The 17,861-nt window shown below is 40.1% G+C and overlaps 1 protein-coding gene across 12 annotated transcripts in view; it reads left to right on the top strand.

Moving 5' to 3' along the window:
* The window catches only part of TMEM150B (transmembrane protein 150B), a 35,382-nt gene extending 20,770 nt beyond the window's left edge, over positions 1 to 14,612 (top strand). For 8 of the 12 annotated variants that reach the window (XM_070729937.1, XM_070729940.1, XM_070729943.1 and 5 more), the window contains 6 exons: positions 602 to 661; positions 2,881 to 2,948; positions 6,739 to 6,866; positions 7,926 to 7,961; positions 10,276 to 10,453; positions 12,719 to 14,612. In XM_070729937.1, coding sequence (XP_070586038.1) covers positions 602 to 661; positions 2,881 to 2,948; positions 6,739 to 6,866; positions 7,926 to 7,961; positions 10,276 to 10,453; positions 12,719 to 12,918 — 670 coding nt within the window. In that variant the 3' untranslated portion in view covers positions 12,919 to 14,612. Of the gene's footprint in view, positions 1 to 585; positions 662 to 2,880; positions 2,949 to 6,738; positions 6,867 to 7,925; positions 7,962 to 10,275; positions 10,454 to 12,718 lie in introns of all 12 variants that reach the window. The other 4 variants (XM_070729938.1, XM_070729946.1, XM_070729935.1 and 1 more) reach the window with 3 other exon arrangements.
* Positions 14,613 to 17,861: the final 3,249 nt, after the last annotated feature.

Genomic DNA, 17,861 nt, shown 5'->3' with positions numbered 1-17,861 from the left:
TTTGGCTTGCACAGAGGCTCTTGCAGGGCGTTTTTGGCTTCCAGAGAGCCTCCAGGGGGGATTTGGGAGGGCTTTTTTTTCCAGTGCCATTATAACTTCAAATGGTCACTAACAAATAGTTGTAAGCTGGGGATTTCCTGTAGTCCAAAAAGATTAAGAAAATGTATTTGGATTTCATTCAGATAGAAAATTTCTCTGCTATTGTATTTATCAAGACTTGGGCTTTTTATCTTTTTTCTGTTTTGCATGAGTGTGAAAACAATGCTAACTTTAATGGGGGGAGGGCAAAGTTTCATGTGGAACAAGCTGCTCTGTTTACACACAATGCAAAACACACTACTAAAGCGTGCACAGCTGTAACATGCATTATGTACCAGAAACATGTATTGGGATGAAGATGGGCATCACAAGGAAACCTTGCCTACTTTAGTAAGTAAATGTTAAGGATAATGGACCCTCCATGGGGATGTCACACGCATCGCTTGCATATTTTTACCCACCCAAATGTGCCTGCAATATATTGTCTAAGTTAACTAGGAATAACAAGCTAGGTTTACAATAAGAGTGTTCTAGTTGTCTCACCAGGTTCCCATTTCTTCAGATTTGGCATGGCAATTACCAATGGTTCTGTTAATGTGACAGACACTTTTCCATATATCAGGTAAGAGGGGGGGATTCCAAATTCAGATATTTTGGGGGGCACGTGGGGGAGATTACAACCCACAATTTTCCAGAGAATAATCTTCTGTTCTGATCCTGCCCCCCCCCCTCCCAATTCGTAAAATCCAAATTATCCTTGGCAGTGGTGAAGGACTTTTTTTGTAGTTGCCCCTGATTTATAAAACAGCCTCCCCAATTTGTTCTCCTGCTTAAGATAACATTTCCCAATCTTAGTATTATAGAACTGAGACATCTCCCCCAGGCTTATAGAGATTATGTATGGTATGCTTGTGTTGTATGCTTTTTTTTAATGATGAGTTTTTAGATATTTTATTTTAATATTAGATTTGTTACATTGCATATTGTTATTATTACTATTGTGAGCCGCCCCAAGTCTGCGGAGAGGGGCGGCATACAAATCTAATAAATTATTATTATTATTATTATTATTATTATTATTAGTAGTAGTAGTAGTAGTAGTAGTAATTTCTGATATAAAATTTCAACTCCCAGAATTCTTCTCAGTGCGGAATTCTGGGAGTTGAAGTCCACATGCTTGGTAATTTGCCCTGATTTGGGATAGTTGTCCTAAATCAAAAAGGGGTAGAAATGTAAGCAACCAAAAAACTGAGAATTTAAGTTAAAATGTACAGATGGTTAAGAAAGGGTTTTGGGTAGTGGGAAGAAAGGTTTTGCCTCTAAGTACAAAAAAATACAGGTCATCCTCAATTTTGGGGATCAAAATTAATAATGTTAAGCAGGATGATTGTTATTCCAGCCACACTCAATTTTGCAACCTTTGTTGCCATAGTTAAGGAAATAACTATTTAAGTGAGTAATGTGGTCATGAAGCAAATCTGACTTCCCCTATTCCATTGCTTGCCTGGGAAGGTGGCAAATGAGGATCACATGAATCTAGGATTTTACAACCCTTATAGATATATGCCAGTTGCCACGCGCATGAATTTTGATGACATGACCATATAGATGCTGTCATCGTCATAAATTGAGAACTGGTCATAAATCCCTTTTTTTCTAGTGCTGCTGTAACTTCAGACAGTCACTGAACAAATGTTTTTGGAGATCAAGGGCTATTTGTACTTTATTGTTATTAATATGTGTGAAGAAACCAGGTGCCCGTTGAGATATGACATATATGTTAATCAACTTCCCCATCCAAATTTGCTTAAGAATCTGGCAAATCTAGTCTAAATATACTGTAATGGACTTTTACATTTGGTCCTAGGAAAATTGCAGAGTTGGAGTAGAAACTGTCTACCCTTCAAAAGATGTAGGAGAGAGGGAGGGAAAAAAACAGGGTTATCAGGTAAAACAGTGTTTTTCAACCAGTGTGCCGGGGCACACTAGTGTGCCGCGAGACATGGTCAGGTGTGCCGCAAAGCTCAGAGAGAGAGAGAAAGGAAGAAAGAGAGAAAGAAAGAGAGAAAGAAAGAAAGAAGGAGAGAAAGAAAGAATGAGCGAGAGAAAGAGAAAGAACAAGAGAGAGAGAAAGAGAACAAGAAAAAGAAAGAAAGACAGGGAAAGAAAGAGAGGGAGGGAAGGAAGGAGAGAGAGAGAAAGACATAGAGGGAGGGAGGGAGAAAGAGAGCAAAAAAGAGCGGAAGGAAGGAAGAGAAAGAAAGAGGGATGGAGAGAGAGAGAAAGAAAGATGGAGAAAGAGGGAGAGAGAAATAGAGCAAAAGGGAGGAAGAGAGATAAAGAGAATGTTTTTGTCCAAACTTTTTTTAGCAGCCCTCCCCCCTGCTCAATGTGCCCCAGGGTTTCGTAAATGTAAAAAATGTGCCGTGGCTCAAGAAAGGTTGAAAATCACTGATGTAAAAGATGGCATTTTTTCTGCTTAGCCTAAACCAGGGGCTCAAAAATTGCAACTATAACACTTGTGGGCTTCAACTCCCAAAATGGCTGGGGAATTCTGGGAGTTGAAGTCCACAAGTCTTAATTTTGGCAAGCTTGGAGACACCTGGCCCAAGCTACAGACTGTGTCAACTTTCTTTTACACAGAAAACATTATTTAATTCAGATATATATATATATATGGAAAGTCAATTATTGGGTTGTTGTTTTTTAAAAAATCAAGCTTTGTCAGAGGACTAAGTTAATGAGAATTATAGCCTAATACAACCTAAACACGAGGAAAACAGCAGCAGCTTCTAAAATTGCAGCCAGTTATGTGAAATTTCCTAATTTCTCATTTCTCAGCACGTGCGGTGCTTATCCACCTCAGAGTTGCGTGTTTGGACAAATACTTAATCTAGGAGCCTTTTTAGGTAAGATATTTCTCTCCATCTATTCCTCATACTGTAAAATGCTCCAAGACCATGTAGCTAATTGTCTAATGCCACCACCAATTCAATCTTCCCTGTCTTGCAATGGATACTCCTGAATATACGAATCCTGACCTCCTCTCACCCCTTTCAGAAGAAATCAGGGTGACTTGTTAAAAAAAACTGACCCCCTCCATTTATTCATACTGAACGTATTACACAATCCTCAAGCTTTACACAAAGTTATGGTTTGTTGTGTGAATCCAGCTATGGTTGATAAATGTGTTCTTTGGTTCAATTAACTGTAGCATTCTTTTTGTTGACTAGAATAGAATAGAATTATAAAATTACCAAATCAGTAGTATATAAAGAAAACACCATAAAAATGTTCTACAGGTGGCATATGTCACCATCAAGACTAGCACAGATTTTTCCCAAAACCAGACCAAATTGTTGGAGATGTTCAAACCCATCCAGAACTTTCTTCCACATCTTGTGGACTTGTCCAAAGATAAAAAAATTATGGAGCAAAATCAGGACCTGGATATTTGAAATTACGGAAATCAACCTCTTATTTAAGCCAGAGATCTTTTTATTAGGGATAATAGATCTGAAAATAAAGAAAAAAGATTACTATATAACCCAACACGTTATAACAGCAAGCAGAATAACAATAGCCCAAAATTGGAAAAGAGAAGAGGTACCAACAGACAGAGACCTGATTAAAAAAATATTTGACTGCGCCGAGTGCGATTCCCTAACACAAAAATTGAAAGACAACACGGAAACAAAAAATACAACTACATGGGATAAGTTCTATAACTGGATCAATGCAAGGGAGAGAGATATGGAAAGAAACAAAAATAAAATAAAATAAAATAAATTAAAAAACAAAAACAAAGAAAGGAATGGAGACACTTATATAACAACTACAACACTTTATTTATTTGCTGACCCCTTTTCATGGACCAAAATCAATTATAATTGTAATATCCATAATACCAAACATAGCATTTAGAAAAGGAAATTTGAGATTAACAACTGAGTAAACTTAAAGAGATAAGATTTCGCTGATGCAAAAACCGTGAAAATAAAACCAAGTATAGCTGCAGATTGGCAGCGGGGGGGGGGCTGTTTGATGTTTGATGTCATTGATGTCATTGTTGAATGTGGTATGTTCGACTCTACTGAAAATATTGATCAGATGTTTATGACATGAACACCTTGTCCTGTCAATATTGTTTTATACTGTCTTTTATATTTGTATATAATCAATAAATATTATTTTTAAAAATAAAATAAAAAAAAGAATAGAATAGAATAGAATAGAGTTCTTTATTGGCCAAGTGTGACTACACAAAGAATTTGTCCTTGGTGCAATTGGGCCAATGTTTCCAATGAAGTGTTAATGCCAGTAGAACAATTAATAGAATAATTAATGCCAATAGTCTTTAGTGAAAGGCAGCAGATCCAAGGAGGCCAATAATGGCTGTTTCCTTAACTTTCCTCTTTCTGCAGTTAAGTGTAGTTAAATGCAAGGTCAACTAGTTAGAAGAACAATTAGTCATGGCACTTTTCTTATAGGAAAGCCACATTGTTGCATTTCAAATAAAATTACTGTAGCCTCTTCACACTATGGCTAGTTCTGGAGACTCCTTTCTTATCTTGCAATTGTAAAATAATTCTCCCCTGGAATCTCTATAGATATAGGCATGAGTAATCTGTCCTCGATCCACACAGGATCTTATGTAATTTTGGGATTCTTGCTCTTGGATATACAACCAGGGACTTGCCATAATCTAAGGGGTTGCCACAAAGAAGAGGGGGTCAAATTATTCTACAAAGCCCCAGGGGGCAGGGCAGGGCAAGAAGGAATGGATGGGATCTAATTGAGGAGGGAAGCAGCCAGGAATTAAGAAGTAACTCCCTAACAGTGAGAACAATTAATCAGTGGAACAGCTGTCCTTCAGAAATTGTGGGCACTCTATCACTGGAGGTTTCTAAGAATTGACTAAACTAGACATTTAAACATGAGCCAGCAGTGTGCAGCAGCTGCCAAAAAAGCCAACACAGTTCTAGGCTGCATTAATAGAGGAATAGAATCAATATCACATGAAGTGTTAATACCACTTTATAATGCTTTGTTAAGGCAACACCTGGAATGCTGCATTCAGGTTTTGGTTGCCACGATGCAAAAAGGATGTTGAGACTCTAGAAAAAGTGCAGAGAAGAGCAACAAAGATGATTAGGGGACTGGAGGCTAAAACATACGAAGAACAGTTACAGGAACTGGGAATGGCTTGTTTAATGAAAAGAAGGACCAAGGGAGACATGATGGCAGCCTTCCAGTATCTCAGGGGTTGCCACAAAGAAAGAGTCAAGCTATTCTCCAAAGCACTGAGGGTAGAACAAGCAGCAATGGGTGGAAACTAAACAAGGAGAGAAGCAACTTAGAACTAAGGAGAAAATTCCTGACAGTCAGAACAGTTAATCAGTGGAACAGCTTGCCTCCAGAAGTTGAGAATGCCCCAACACTGGAAGTTTTAAAGCAGATGTTGGATAACCATCTGTCTGAAGCACGGGGTTGGACTAGAAGACCTCTGAGGTCCCTTCCAACTGTGTGGTTGTTGTTGTTGTTGTTGTTGTTGTTGTTGTTGTTATCTGAAATGGAATAGGTTCTCCTGCTTGAATAGGGGGCTGGACTAGAAGACCTCCAAGGTCCCACCCTCTCCTGTTCTGCTCTGCTATCCTATACTAAAACCTACTACAGTGTAGTTTTAAAATAATAAAATGCTCAGCAAATTATTTCCATGTTAAAAAAAAAATCAAAAGTTTGGCATCATCTTTTCTAAATAACAAATGTAATTAAAAGGCATTAGCTCATCTTCAGAAAGTTTAAGCCTGTTAACTGAGTAACAAATTGCTACTCAGAAAAGATGCTTTCTGATGCTTGCATTTCTGCACAATTCTATTATGTTGCTTACAAGAAGTACTATTTCCACTTGTTGGTATTTCTTGAGGGAATTTTTCCCCAGGCTTAAGTATTGAACAAACAAATCAAAGGTGGGGGTTTTTTTGGGAGGGGAATAATGTCTGAACCAGCCACCATTGCAGTTACTTCTTCTCTGCTGTCTTTCAAGGAATGTGGGTCATTTATTATTGTGGAAGGAAGGAAGGAAGGAAGGAAGGAAGGAGGGAGGGAGGGAGGGAGGGAGGGAGGGAGGGAGGGAAGGAAGGGGTATATGCTGACCTAAGTAAAGAGCAGCAGATTCTTTTTGGGATGTGTCTAACAACAGTGGGTCAACATATTAAGTTCGTGGGTTCGAACTTCGCGAATAGCCTATACCACGGTTTTTCAAAAAATATTTATTAAAAAATACTTCACGGGTTTTTTCCTATACCATGGTTTTTCCCGCCCGATGATGTCATACATCATCACCAAACTAATCATTTTTGCAAATAAATAACAAAAAATAATAATTATTGTTAATAAATAATTATGTTCATAAATATCAGGATTACTAAGTGTCTTATTCAATGGTGAATACCAGTAATAATGATGAGTAAACTGTTAAGGGAATGAGAAATGGTAATTTAGGGGTTTAAAGTGTTAAGGGATGGCTTGTGATACTGTCCATAGCCAAAAATGGTGTATTTACTTCCGCATCTCTACTTCGCAGAAATTTGACTTTCGCGGGCGGTCTCGGAACGCATCCCCCGCGAAAATCGAGGGAACACTGTAAATCTATCTGACAAAAAGAATGATAGAAATTTATCCCACTGTTATTTTTAGGAATGGTGATCTGCTTTCTAAGGTACCAACAAATTCGTGATTATGGCTGCCACTCCCGTCTGAATCTACTTGGACTTATTTTAGGTCTACTTTGTGCCTTTGGTGCCTCATTAGTGGGGAATTTTCAGGTAAGCTATCGTTCAGATGTAAAAATCCCAGAGTAGGGGGAAGAGAAAGTCAAGGAATCTCCATAGATAGAAATCTAGAAGGAAATTATAGACAGAATCTCCATGGACAGAAAGTCAGGGTTCTTCTACACTGTCGCATAATTTCAGACCCTAAGCCTAAATAAATCCCTCCACCTTTTGAAGCTGATGCACATACCCCACAACTTAAGTCAAGGCCCTGGTGGTTAAAGTGTAGTATTGCAGGCTGTCTCTGACCACTGTCAGGAGTTCAGTCCTGCTCAAAGGCTAAAGGTTGACTCAGCCTTTCAAGATCGATAAAATGAGGACACAAATCGTTGGGGGCAATATGCTGAGCCAGTGAAGGGCTACCAAAACATTTTCTACCACGCTGTGGGCATGGCTTATGGACCCCCTGCATTTTCTTTCAGCATCTTTCAGTGCAAATTGGGTGCTCTGGGGTGGAGCTCTATTTTCACTACTCCACTGCATTCCGCCCCCAATCCGGGCAGTAGCCCACCCCTGATGCTGACTCTAGAACATTTAGAGAGGGCTGCAAAGCAATAGGAATAGGGATGATGTAAGTCCAAGTTCTATTGCTATTCTGGAAACTATCTGACTGGTTACAGGGCATAAGAAGTAGCACCAACTAACATCCATCCCCTGTTCACATGGTTGTTTTCCACTTGGAATCACCACAATATTTGGTGCAGAGGTGGGGTGGCGCAGCAGGTAGAGTGCTGTACTGCAGGCCACTGAAGCTGACTGTAGATCTGAAGGTCAGCGGTTCAAATCTCATCACCCGCTCAAGGTTGACTCAGCCTTCCATCCTTCCGAGGTAGGGGCAATAGGCTGGCTCTGTTAAAAAGTGCTATTGCTAACATGTTGTAAGCCGCCCTGAGTCTAAGGAGAAGAGTGGCATAAAAATTGAATAAATAAATAAATAAATATTTGGTATAGGGCAGTGAAATGCAGCTGTCTCTAACTGGCTCATGCAGGCCAGTAGGGCCAACTGTGCAAAGCTGCGCCCAACTGCACCGATATCATTGCATTCCTTTTTAGGGACAGTATTCAGACTCTGCGCGTGCAGTAGAAAAGGTAAGTGGATAGTCCTCAACTTATGGCAGTTCTCAACTTTTGAGCATGAGACCAGAATTTCCACTGCTAAGCAATTTAAATGTTTGTTTATGTATTTATTTATTTATGCATTTATTTATGTATGTATTTATTTATGTATTTATGTATTTATTTATTTATTATCTACCTATCTATCTATCTATCTATCTATCTATCTATCTATCTATCTATCTATCTATTTATAGTTAGAGTTGAAAGGGACCATGCAGGTCATCAAGTCCAACCCCCTGCCTGAGCAGGAATCCTAAAGCACCCCAGCCAATCTCCTCTTGAAAGTGTCCAGAGTTGGGGAGTTCACAACCTCCGCAGGCAGGTTGTTCCACTGGTTGATCGCTCTGACTGTCAGGAAGTTCTTCCTTACCTCTAGGTTGAATCTCTCCTTGGTCAGCTTCCAGCCATTGTTCCTCATCCGGCTCTCTGGTGCTCTGGAGAATAGAGTGGCCCCCTCCTCTCTGCGGCAACCCCTCATATACCTATATACAGCTGTCATGTCCCTTCTGGCCCTCCTTTTCTCTAGGCTATCCATGCCCAGTTCCCGCAATCTTCGTAAGTCTTGGTTTCAAGTCCCCTAATCATTTTGGTTGCTCTTTTCTGCACCCTCTCCAGAGTTTCAATGTCTCTTTTGAAGTGTGGTGACCAGAACTGGATGCAGTACTCCAGATGTAGTCTGACCAGGGCGTAGTATTAATACTTCCCTGGTCTTGGAGTGTATCCCCCTGTTGATGCAGCTTAGGATAGTGTTGGCTTTTTTGGCCGCTGCTGCACATTGCTGGCTCATGTTTAGTTGATTATCCACCAAGACTCCAAGATCTCTTTCGCAGTCACTACTGCTAAGCGGGGTTTCTCCCAGGCTGTAGTGTTTGATTTCAAGATCCTTTTTTGCCATGGCTGTTAAGTGAATCACTACAGTTTAAAATGAATCATGTGAATCCTGCTTTCCTCGTTGATTTTGCATGTCAGAAGCCAGCTGGGCAGATTGTACATAGAGATTGTGTGACCACGGGACAGTAATCATCGTAAATACATGCCAGTTCCCAAATGCCCAAATTTTGATCATGTGACTGTCGGGTTGCTGCAGTGGTTGTAAATATGAAGTTTAGTTGCAAGTCACTTTTTACAACAGTGTTGTTGTAATTTCAAATGGTCACTAAATGAATGGTTAAAACTCACTATTTATGGATCGTAATTTTAGTATAGTCAGACCATGTGTAATTGACAGACTAGATTTTATCATAGATTTTATTCGTTATTTATTATTTTATTCTAGAATTTTTAATTGGCTATTCACTGAGTGTTTTTATTTGTTCTGGTCTCCAGTGTACACTGGATTGATTGATTGATTGGTTATAACTCAAGGAATGCTTGTACAACATCACCATTCTCTGCCCAATGCAAGAGTCAGCACTAAGAAGAGAACAAATTATTTTTATTTAAGAGATGAGATGAGATAACATTGTCAATTTTTTCTGTGAACATACTGGCCTACATTAAAAAAATATGAAAAGATGTATTAACCTTTCTATCCCGCCTTCATTTTGTCTAAGTCAAAGTGAAATACACAACGATTTCTTATCCCATGTTTCCCATGTTCACAATGCTACTGAGTGGGGGGAGACTTGGGCTGAGACAGTGTGAGTGATCCTAAATTGCTTGGCCAACTTTCCTACCCAAAAAAGACTCGCAATCTCCCTGTTTCTAACCCAGCTCTTTAACCACTGCACCAAATAGATCCTTTCATTTAAATTATCACTAAAGGCTATCAAGAGTTTTTCCTCCTGGGACAATTCTAGCATCTGAAGCTGGGAAGCAGCACTTTTCTAGTGTATACTACAGGTAGCCATCGAGTTGCAACAGTTTGTTTAGCAACTGTTCAAAGTTGCAACAGGACTGAAAAAAGTGACTCATGAGAATTTTTCACACAACTGTCGCAGCATCCCCGTGATCGTGTCAACAAAATCCACATGCTTATATTTATTTATATTTATGACAGTTGCAGGGTCCTGGTGTCATGTGATCACATTTTGTGAAATTTCTGCAAGCAAACTCAATGAGGAAGCCAGATTGACTTATGAAACATATTACTGCAATGATTCACTTAACAACTGTGGGGGGGGAAAGGCCATTAAATGGAGCAAAATTCACTTAATACATGACTTGCTTAGCAACAGAAATTTTTAAGCCCTTACCTGTTATTGGATTGCACAATCCATATAATTATTGTTATTCCCCACCATTTAAAGACATGGAATGACCCGTCTTTCCCTTTTTTTTGCAGCAATACAACCAACTGGAAGTCCATGTGATTGGTGCCTTCTTGGCTTTCGTGATTGGCAACCTTTATTTCTGGGTCCAGAGCTTTTTGACCAACCGAGTGAGACCAAGACACGGAGGAAACTGGATTGGACCACTCCGTTTCGTTCTTACCATTTGTGGTTCCATTTTGTTTATTTCCAGTATCCTGAATAAGAGATTGGTACAGCTGGAGCATGGGGGGTGGGCCGGTGGGCCGGTGGGTGGGGAGGAATTACAATTCTGGAGTAGGGGTGTACAGGAAGCCATATTGGGCTGCAGCATGGATGGTCCGGTATCCCATCCTGGTAGGAAAAATGGAGATGCACACGCCCCCGATGTGTGTACGCGCACACCAGTGTGAGATTCCGCTTCTGCACATGCTCAGGAAGTGAAATCGCGTACAAGGGCACTCGCGTGTGTGAGATTTTGCTGATTTGGGGCATTTTTTTGCTTCTGCGCATGCGCGGAGGCAAAGAAATCACCAAAAATTGGCGGAATCTCTAGTGTGTGAGCGTCCTCATGTGAGATTTCACTTCCTGCGCATTCGCAGAAGGCGAATCTTGTGCCGGCGAGCATGCATGCATCGGTCACCAGGAGCACACGGGAGCGCTGGTAACAGGGAACCCTTCACTAACAGGAAAAGATGCGTAGGCACCCCATCAGTTTTCAGGGTTGAAGGGTCAGGAGAGGTAGAATCCTTGTTATTATCGCCCTTAGATTTGTTTGGAAGAGGCGCGAGCCTCCTGAGATTTTTCTCCAAACATGTTTTAGGACAGGGGTAGGCAAAGTTGGCTCTTTGATGACTTGTGGACTTCAACTCCCAGAATTCCTGAGCCAATCATGCTAGTTCAGGAATTCTGGGAGTTGAAGTCCACATGTCATAGAAGAGCCAACTTTGCCTGCCCCTGTTTTAGGAAGTGTTTGCAAGACCACAGATGTCTTCAGATGCTTAGGGAATGTCTCAAAGGTGCTTTTTTCAAAAGGGAACCAGACTTCCTTTGTTTTCCCTTGAAGACATTTCTCTTGTTGTCTGAGAAGCTTCTTCAGAATTTGGTGGGGGGAAAGCACCTTTGAAACAACCATGGCCTGGATGACTAAGAATCTCCACCATTTAAGGAATGGCGTTGAAGCATCTCTTATTAAGAGCCTGAAAACACTTCCCCCAATGTTGGTATCAGAAAGTAACCCTGTCAAGGACCTGAAATGCCCCTTAAACTGAGTCTTGTATGTTTGTCTTTCCATTTAGCCAGCTGACCAAATCCTCTGGCCGCAAGCGGGCCACGAAAAGCAATAATTTCTGCCTTGAACTAGCAGACCTATAGGGCAAGCCTTGATCATTTGCTAAGATGACCTAAATACAACCGACTTTAATTCTTTTTGAAGGAATAGTTAAGTTCTCACTGTGATCAGGCCTTTCTTTAGTAACCACCCACCCATATTATTGTTTGCTTTTTAATCATGAACCACAGTTCTTGTGGATTGTAACGGCGCTTTATGGAAGTGTTCTGAATCCAGATATTTCTGGCTTAATTAATTTTTACACAGCCATAAGCAACTTATAGCAGTTAAAAGAATACTTTAACATTTTTTAACCTTGGAGGACTTTTGAGGACAGTGATGGCCGACATATTTGTAAGGGCTGTGATCCAAATTTGGAGGCCCTGATTTTCAGAGGGTGAGTCTGATTTTTAAAAATGTACTCTTTTTTAAATACATAACAATTACCTCAGGAAGTGCTAAGAACCCGGTTGCTGAAATTTGCTGCTGGTTTTAGTGATACAGATAGTCCTTGACTTACAACAATTCATTTAGTGACCATTCAAAGTTACAACAGCACTAAAAAAAAGTGACTTATGAATGTTTTTCACATTTTTGACCGTTGTGGCATCCCTAGGCTCACATGATCAACATTCTGATGCTTGGCAATTGATTCATATTTATGGATGATTGCAGTGTCTGGGGATCACCTATTGCAACCTTCTGATGAGCAAAATCAATGGGGAAGAAAGTTTTAATTAAAAACCATGTTACTAATTTAATTCATTTAACAAACTATGGCAAGAAAGGTTTTTAAAATGGAGGAAAACTGTTTAAAAAATTCTTACTTAGCAACAGAAACTTTGGCCTGAATTTTGGTCATAAATCAAGGACTACCTGTATAATCTTGGAGCTCAAAAGTGGGCCTATTATAGGCATTAGTACCCATCCTGGCTTCGCAGGATTTTGTAAATAACCTTTTGTGTTTTCCCACAAAGGACAATCCTCTTCTACTTCCCCTCAGACTGAAGCCATTCCTGGGATTGATTGATTAATTAATTAATTAATTAATTAACTAATTAAAAGGATTATATCTCTCCCTCTCCAACTCTGTTGTTAATTTGATTCTACTAACTGGAAATTATGATGCCTTGACTTTTCAACTTCAGCGGTTGCTCTTTTCTACCTGCACCTTCATTCTGAGGCAGCCTACTGCGAATGGGCCATGGCCATGGTCCTCTTCCTGCTCTTTGGCCTTTTTGCGGTGGATTTCAAGCACATCGGCGGCTGCTCAATCCACGTAAAGCCCCGCGGTACCGATGATAATTTCCCAAGTGTGCAGATATCGATACAAACCGTTTCGCTCTGATTGCTATCATTCCTCAGAAGAAGGTGGCGTCTTGATAAAATTGCACCAGGCCTGATTTATTTTTATTTTTATTTTGGTGGAAAAACACAGCATCAGGTCCTCAACATTTGGCTGTGAGGGAAAGAGAACCCAAACATAGCCTGACCTATTATTTTCTCATTTAAAACGTTTTCTTATCTGGCCGTCCTTTGGATCCATATAATTTGATGTTAGAGGAGAAGTATCCTAGGTGTCCTTTATAAGGATTCAGCCTTTTTTTTTCCCGACAGGGAAGTTAGCCCTAGTGTTTTTCATTGGAAGATCTACTTATCATCTCCTGTATTTGTTCTTTTACTTTTTAAATAGATTTTCTAAAAATCTATTTCATTTTCTGCTAGTAACTTCTCAATTGGCCAGTTCACCTGCCCAAATCAGCTTGATGGAAGAATTTGTTACAAACTGAAAAGTGATAAAGCCTTGGTTTTTTTCTCCTCCTAGTAGGATTATTGATCACTTAATATAGATAAAAATGAATATTTCCCCTCCTTTCTTCCATCATTGCCAGCAGAGTCATGGATGAGAACAAATGAAGAAAGCAGCCAAAATGCTGCACAACCATTTTGCAGAGTAGATCTTGTTGCCTCAAAGCGGACTAAACTAAAATAAATGTACTTATATTCTAAAACCAGTTTAAACAGTTAAAAGCTACAGAATAGTTGTACCTACATATGCATGAATTGTTACTTTCAAACATGCAAGATAATGATACTATCCAGTTTGTTAAAATATCCAACTTCTTTAAATGTGCATATCTGTGTGCACTAGATTTATAATGATCAGAGTGAATTAAGAATATTTCTTAATATCTCCTAGAAGTTAACAACTTTGAGTGTCTTTCCTCTGATCAAAAAGGAACTTGCTTTTCTTAATATTTAATGAAGTTGAATTATCCCATTGGAAGGCCAAATCTGTGAAAAGCCAAAGCTTCCCTCTTCCTTTTATATTTTCTTAAAACTGCTTAAATTATACTTACCACAAAGGGGGCAACTCCTCCCTGACAACTTTTATTTTAATTGCTGTATTTACAGTGTAATTACTTTTCCTGGCCCAATTTCAGTTCTTTTGTGATGGAAAATTAATAAATGAAAAGTTTTTGGATCCTATTTTGTTAAGAGAAGAATCTCTTTTTCTATTAGATCATAACAGGTCTGGTGCATTTGTATGCAGCGTTAATATTATATTGAATATATTTAACAATGTAGAAAATAGAAAGGCTGTGTCTCCCAGAAAGATCAAGAGATAAAACCTCTAAAACCAACTGATGATTGACAAACAGTTTGAAGATAACAATACATTTTTAGCTAAGCAGGAAAGCATCCCAGATGGATTTCTACAAGTGTGAAAATGAATTCTGGCAATCAAAGGATACTGAATAGTTCCATGATTCTTTGGAGAGGGGACAGTAAAGAGAATGAACCATTCCTAAATCAAAGCATGCCTGTAATCTTTTTAAAAAGATTGTGGCCTCTAAATTGTTCCCCAACCAATGACATCTCTTCAGTCACATTCTAACACGGGTGCACAACTCCTGTTATAGCAATCTTATGGATTTCAATTCCCGGAATCCCTGAACCAGCCTTTCTTTGTGAATAATGGAAATTTTCTTGTTAAATATAATAGGATTCATAAACATGGTGAATTATTTTGCAAGTAAACTATCTTTTTTGTCTCGTTTTTTCATTGTGTATGCCACTTTCTGCATCCCCTTTCATGATTATAACTTTTGCATGAATCGTTACATTGCAATATATCATTGCATTGTCCTTAACCCTATTTCTGCAGAAATTTATATACCGTTTACTACTTTTCAACACAGATTCTAAGGGTGCCATCTTTTATAACACAGAGATCTGAGCTCATAGTCCAATCATACAGCCTTGCTTTTCATTGCCCACTTTTATACCCATATCTCGTCTTTCTTCATTCCTGGCAAACACCTAAATCTATTCTTAAATCCCTGAAGATACGGTCGTTAGTTTCATCTATACAAGTAGTTCCCAATTTACAATAATTCATTTAGTATGTTCAAGGTTACAACAGCACTGAAAAAAGTGACGTATGATCGTTTTCGCCCTTCAATTGTTGCAGGATCAGAAGTGAGTTCCTACCGGTTCTATAGAACCTGTAGTTGGAATTCTCACACACACATACACACACACAAACACACACAAACTCTCTGAACTGGCAGCGATGGTTGGCTGGACACGCCCCGGAACTGGCTTCCTCGGCAGCGCATCTTGTTTTTTGTTTCTGCACATGCACAGAAGGTGGGTTGTTAGCACTGCATGTGCACCCATGCGGCCTGTGAGGAAACGAACCAGCAGAGAGGTAAGTCAGGACTTACACCCGTGCAGGATCCCCATACTCATGTGATCAGAATTTGGATGCTCGGCGACTGGCTCATATTTATGATGGTTGTTGTATCCCGGGCTCATGTGATCACTTTTTGTGACCCGACAAGCAAAGTCAATGCGGGGGCCAGATTCACTTTACAATCTTGTTACTATCTAGGCAATTTCAGTGATTCACTTAACAACTGTGGCAAGGCAGTCCATAACATTGGGCAAAACTCACTTTATAATAATCTTGCTTAACAACTGAAATTTTCAGCTCAATTGTGGTCATAAATTGAGAACTGCCTGAATAGGCAGTCCTCATTTAATGACAGGTCACTTAATGACTAAAGTTACAACGGACCACTCCCAAAATTACAAACCATCCCTAAGTTATAACTAATATACATTGACCTTCCTCCCTGGAGCCAAGTGATCATGTTTCTTGGCAGTTTGCCAACTAACTCAAATTTATGGCTGGTTGCAATGTCCCACAGTCATATGACCCTGATTTGCTAATATTTTGCTAGCTTCTGGCAAAAAAAAAATCCATTCAGGAGAATCAATCTGCTTAATGACCACATAATTTGCTTGTAAAAACAGTCGTAAAAATCAAGTCTCACAGAGACCCATTTACCAACCGCAACAACTTAAGCAGAAATCCTCAGGTCAGCTATGGTCATTTAAGTAAGGACTACCTGCACATTTAATATCCTGGCTTGGACTATGTGTCTAAAACTCAACTCAGATGCCATTCTGAGTTGGGTAATTCCATCTCTTGACCATACTCTGAAAACCTGAAATAATTGCAGGATCTCTTACAATGATGGATGCATGAGCTTTTCCTTAGCAAAATGATTACAGAAAATATCAGTGTTTATAGCATAGAAATGGTATCACTGATCCTTCCCCCAAGACAGCCAAAATCAGTTTTTCTTGATGAAACCTTGTTGATGGTTTATCCATACTCAAGACAGTACCACTCAGCTCTCAGCAGCAAAAGAATTTGAGTTTCTGAGTAATATTTAGATTCCTTCCCAGGGATGAGAGAACATCAGAAGCTTGGACTTTCATAATTTTTAGAAGAGGGCAGGGGTCCAGGGAGGAAACATTGGATTGGGCACAGCTGGAGAGATGGACTCTTTGTAGAGATAATTGCCTCTACAGCAGTGATTCCCAACCTTTTTCCCCATGCCCCATCTAAGCATCTCTAAAATCCTGATACATCCCCCCACACACATAATTCTTACTATTCAAAAAGCGAACTCCTATTCATGTGGATAAAGCCTTTAAAATAATTAACTTGGTTTAAACAAGGTTCCAATTGCCCCTATTAAAAATCAAATTGCCCCCCTGTGGGAGCTTGGACTTTCAGAGGGAAGAGGAGATTACTAGGATGGTATGTGCACACATTTTCATGCATGCGTATACTAGTGCTTCTCAATTATTTTCTGTTACGCTCCCCCTAGGAAGAAATAAACATTTCACGTGCTCCCAACTCTCCGATCTGGGCCCCAATGGAATTTTAGTATTAACATTTATTATTTTATTTATTATAAGCTGCAAGCAAACTATTGGCTGGGAGAGGCTGCTCTAACCACTTACCTGGAAGTAAGTCACACTGAACTCGGTGGAGCCTGTTTGTGGTTAAGCAGGCGTAGGCTACCATGGTTAGGGCCCTCTTTTGACACGGGGCCAGGCCAGCTTAAGCCGATGTTTTGGGCTCGCCGGCCTGGCCCATAAGTGCCGACTTTGACAGGCACTCACAGCAAATAGTGTGGAAGGAGGCTTTAGGGGACTGTTCGTAGCTTTTGCCCAGCTGCAGAGGATGCTGCTCCTTGTCCAGCAGCAGGCTCGGGACGCCGTTCATGGCTATCGCGGCATCCGCTGAGAACAACAATAACCCATGCAGGCGCCTCTCCTAGTCTCCTTCCAGGCTTGGAGCAGCATGCAACTGGGGAAAAACTCCCCGTCTGGGGGAATCGGTCGAGAGGGAGCATGCATGTTCCCTAGGGTCACATGCACCCCCTGGCATCGCTCCATGCGCCCCCCCAAGGAGGTTGCACCCCACTATTTGAGAAACACTGGTGTATACAAACTATAAGAACGGATTCGCAAAAGAGATGGGCAGATCCAGCTGGAAAACAGGGCAGAAAGGATGTGGATCACATCCACGGAGAGGGGCGGCATACAAATCGAAATAATAAATAAATAAATAAATAAATAAATAAATAAACAAATAAATAAATAAATAATTCTCTCCAGTTCATGTGCACTCCGGCACACACTTTTTCTTACAATTTGTGCTTCCTTTCCCAGCCAAGAGAAAGAATCAGCTGGGAAGGGGGGGGGAGGATTGTTTTTGGATATTTCCCACAACCTACCCTACTTCAAGGCTCCAAGATGTAAGATCAAGGATGAATACCTTATTTCCCGCTGAGTTATGAAACCTTAAGGTTTGGGGCTCCCACCTCTCCATCCGCCCCAGTTACTAATGTTTGTAAAGTTTGTCCCTTGTTGAAAGGTAGAGGCAGCAGGTCCTAATGTTGTTCAATGCCCCTTGTTCAAATG

This window comes from Erythrolamprus reginae, chromosome Z (assembly GCF_031021105.1).
Source record: "Erythrolamprus reginae isolate rEryReg1 chromosome Z, rEryReg1.hap1, whole genome shotgun sequence".
NCBI lineage: Eukaryota > Metazoa > Chordata > Lepidosauria > Squamata > Dipsadidae > Erythrolamprus > Erythrolamprus reginae.
The sequence above is the reverse complement of the archived record's forward strand: the minus strand, read 5'-3'. Positions and strand labels throughout refer to the sequence as shown.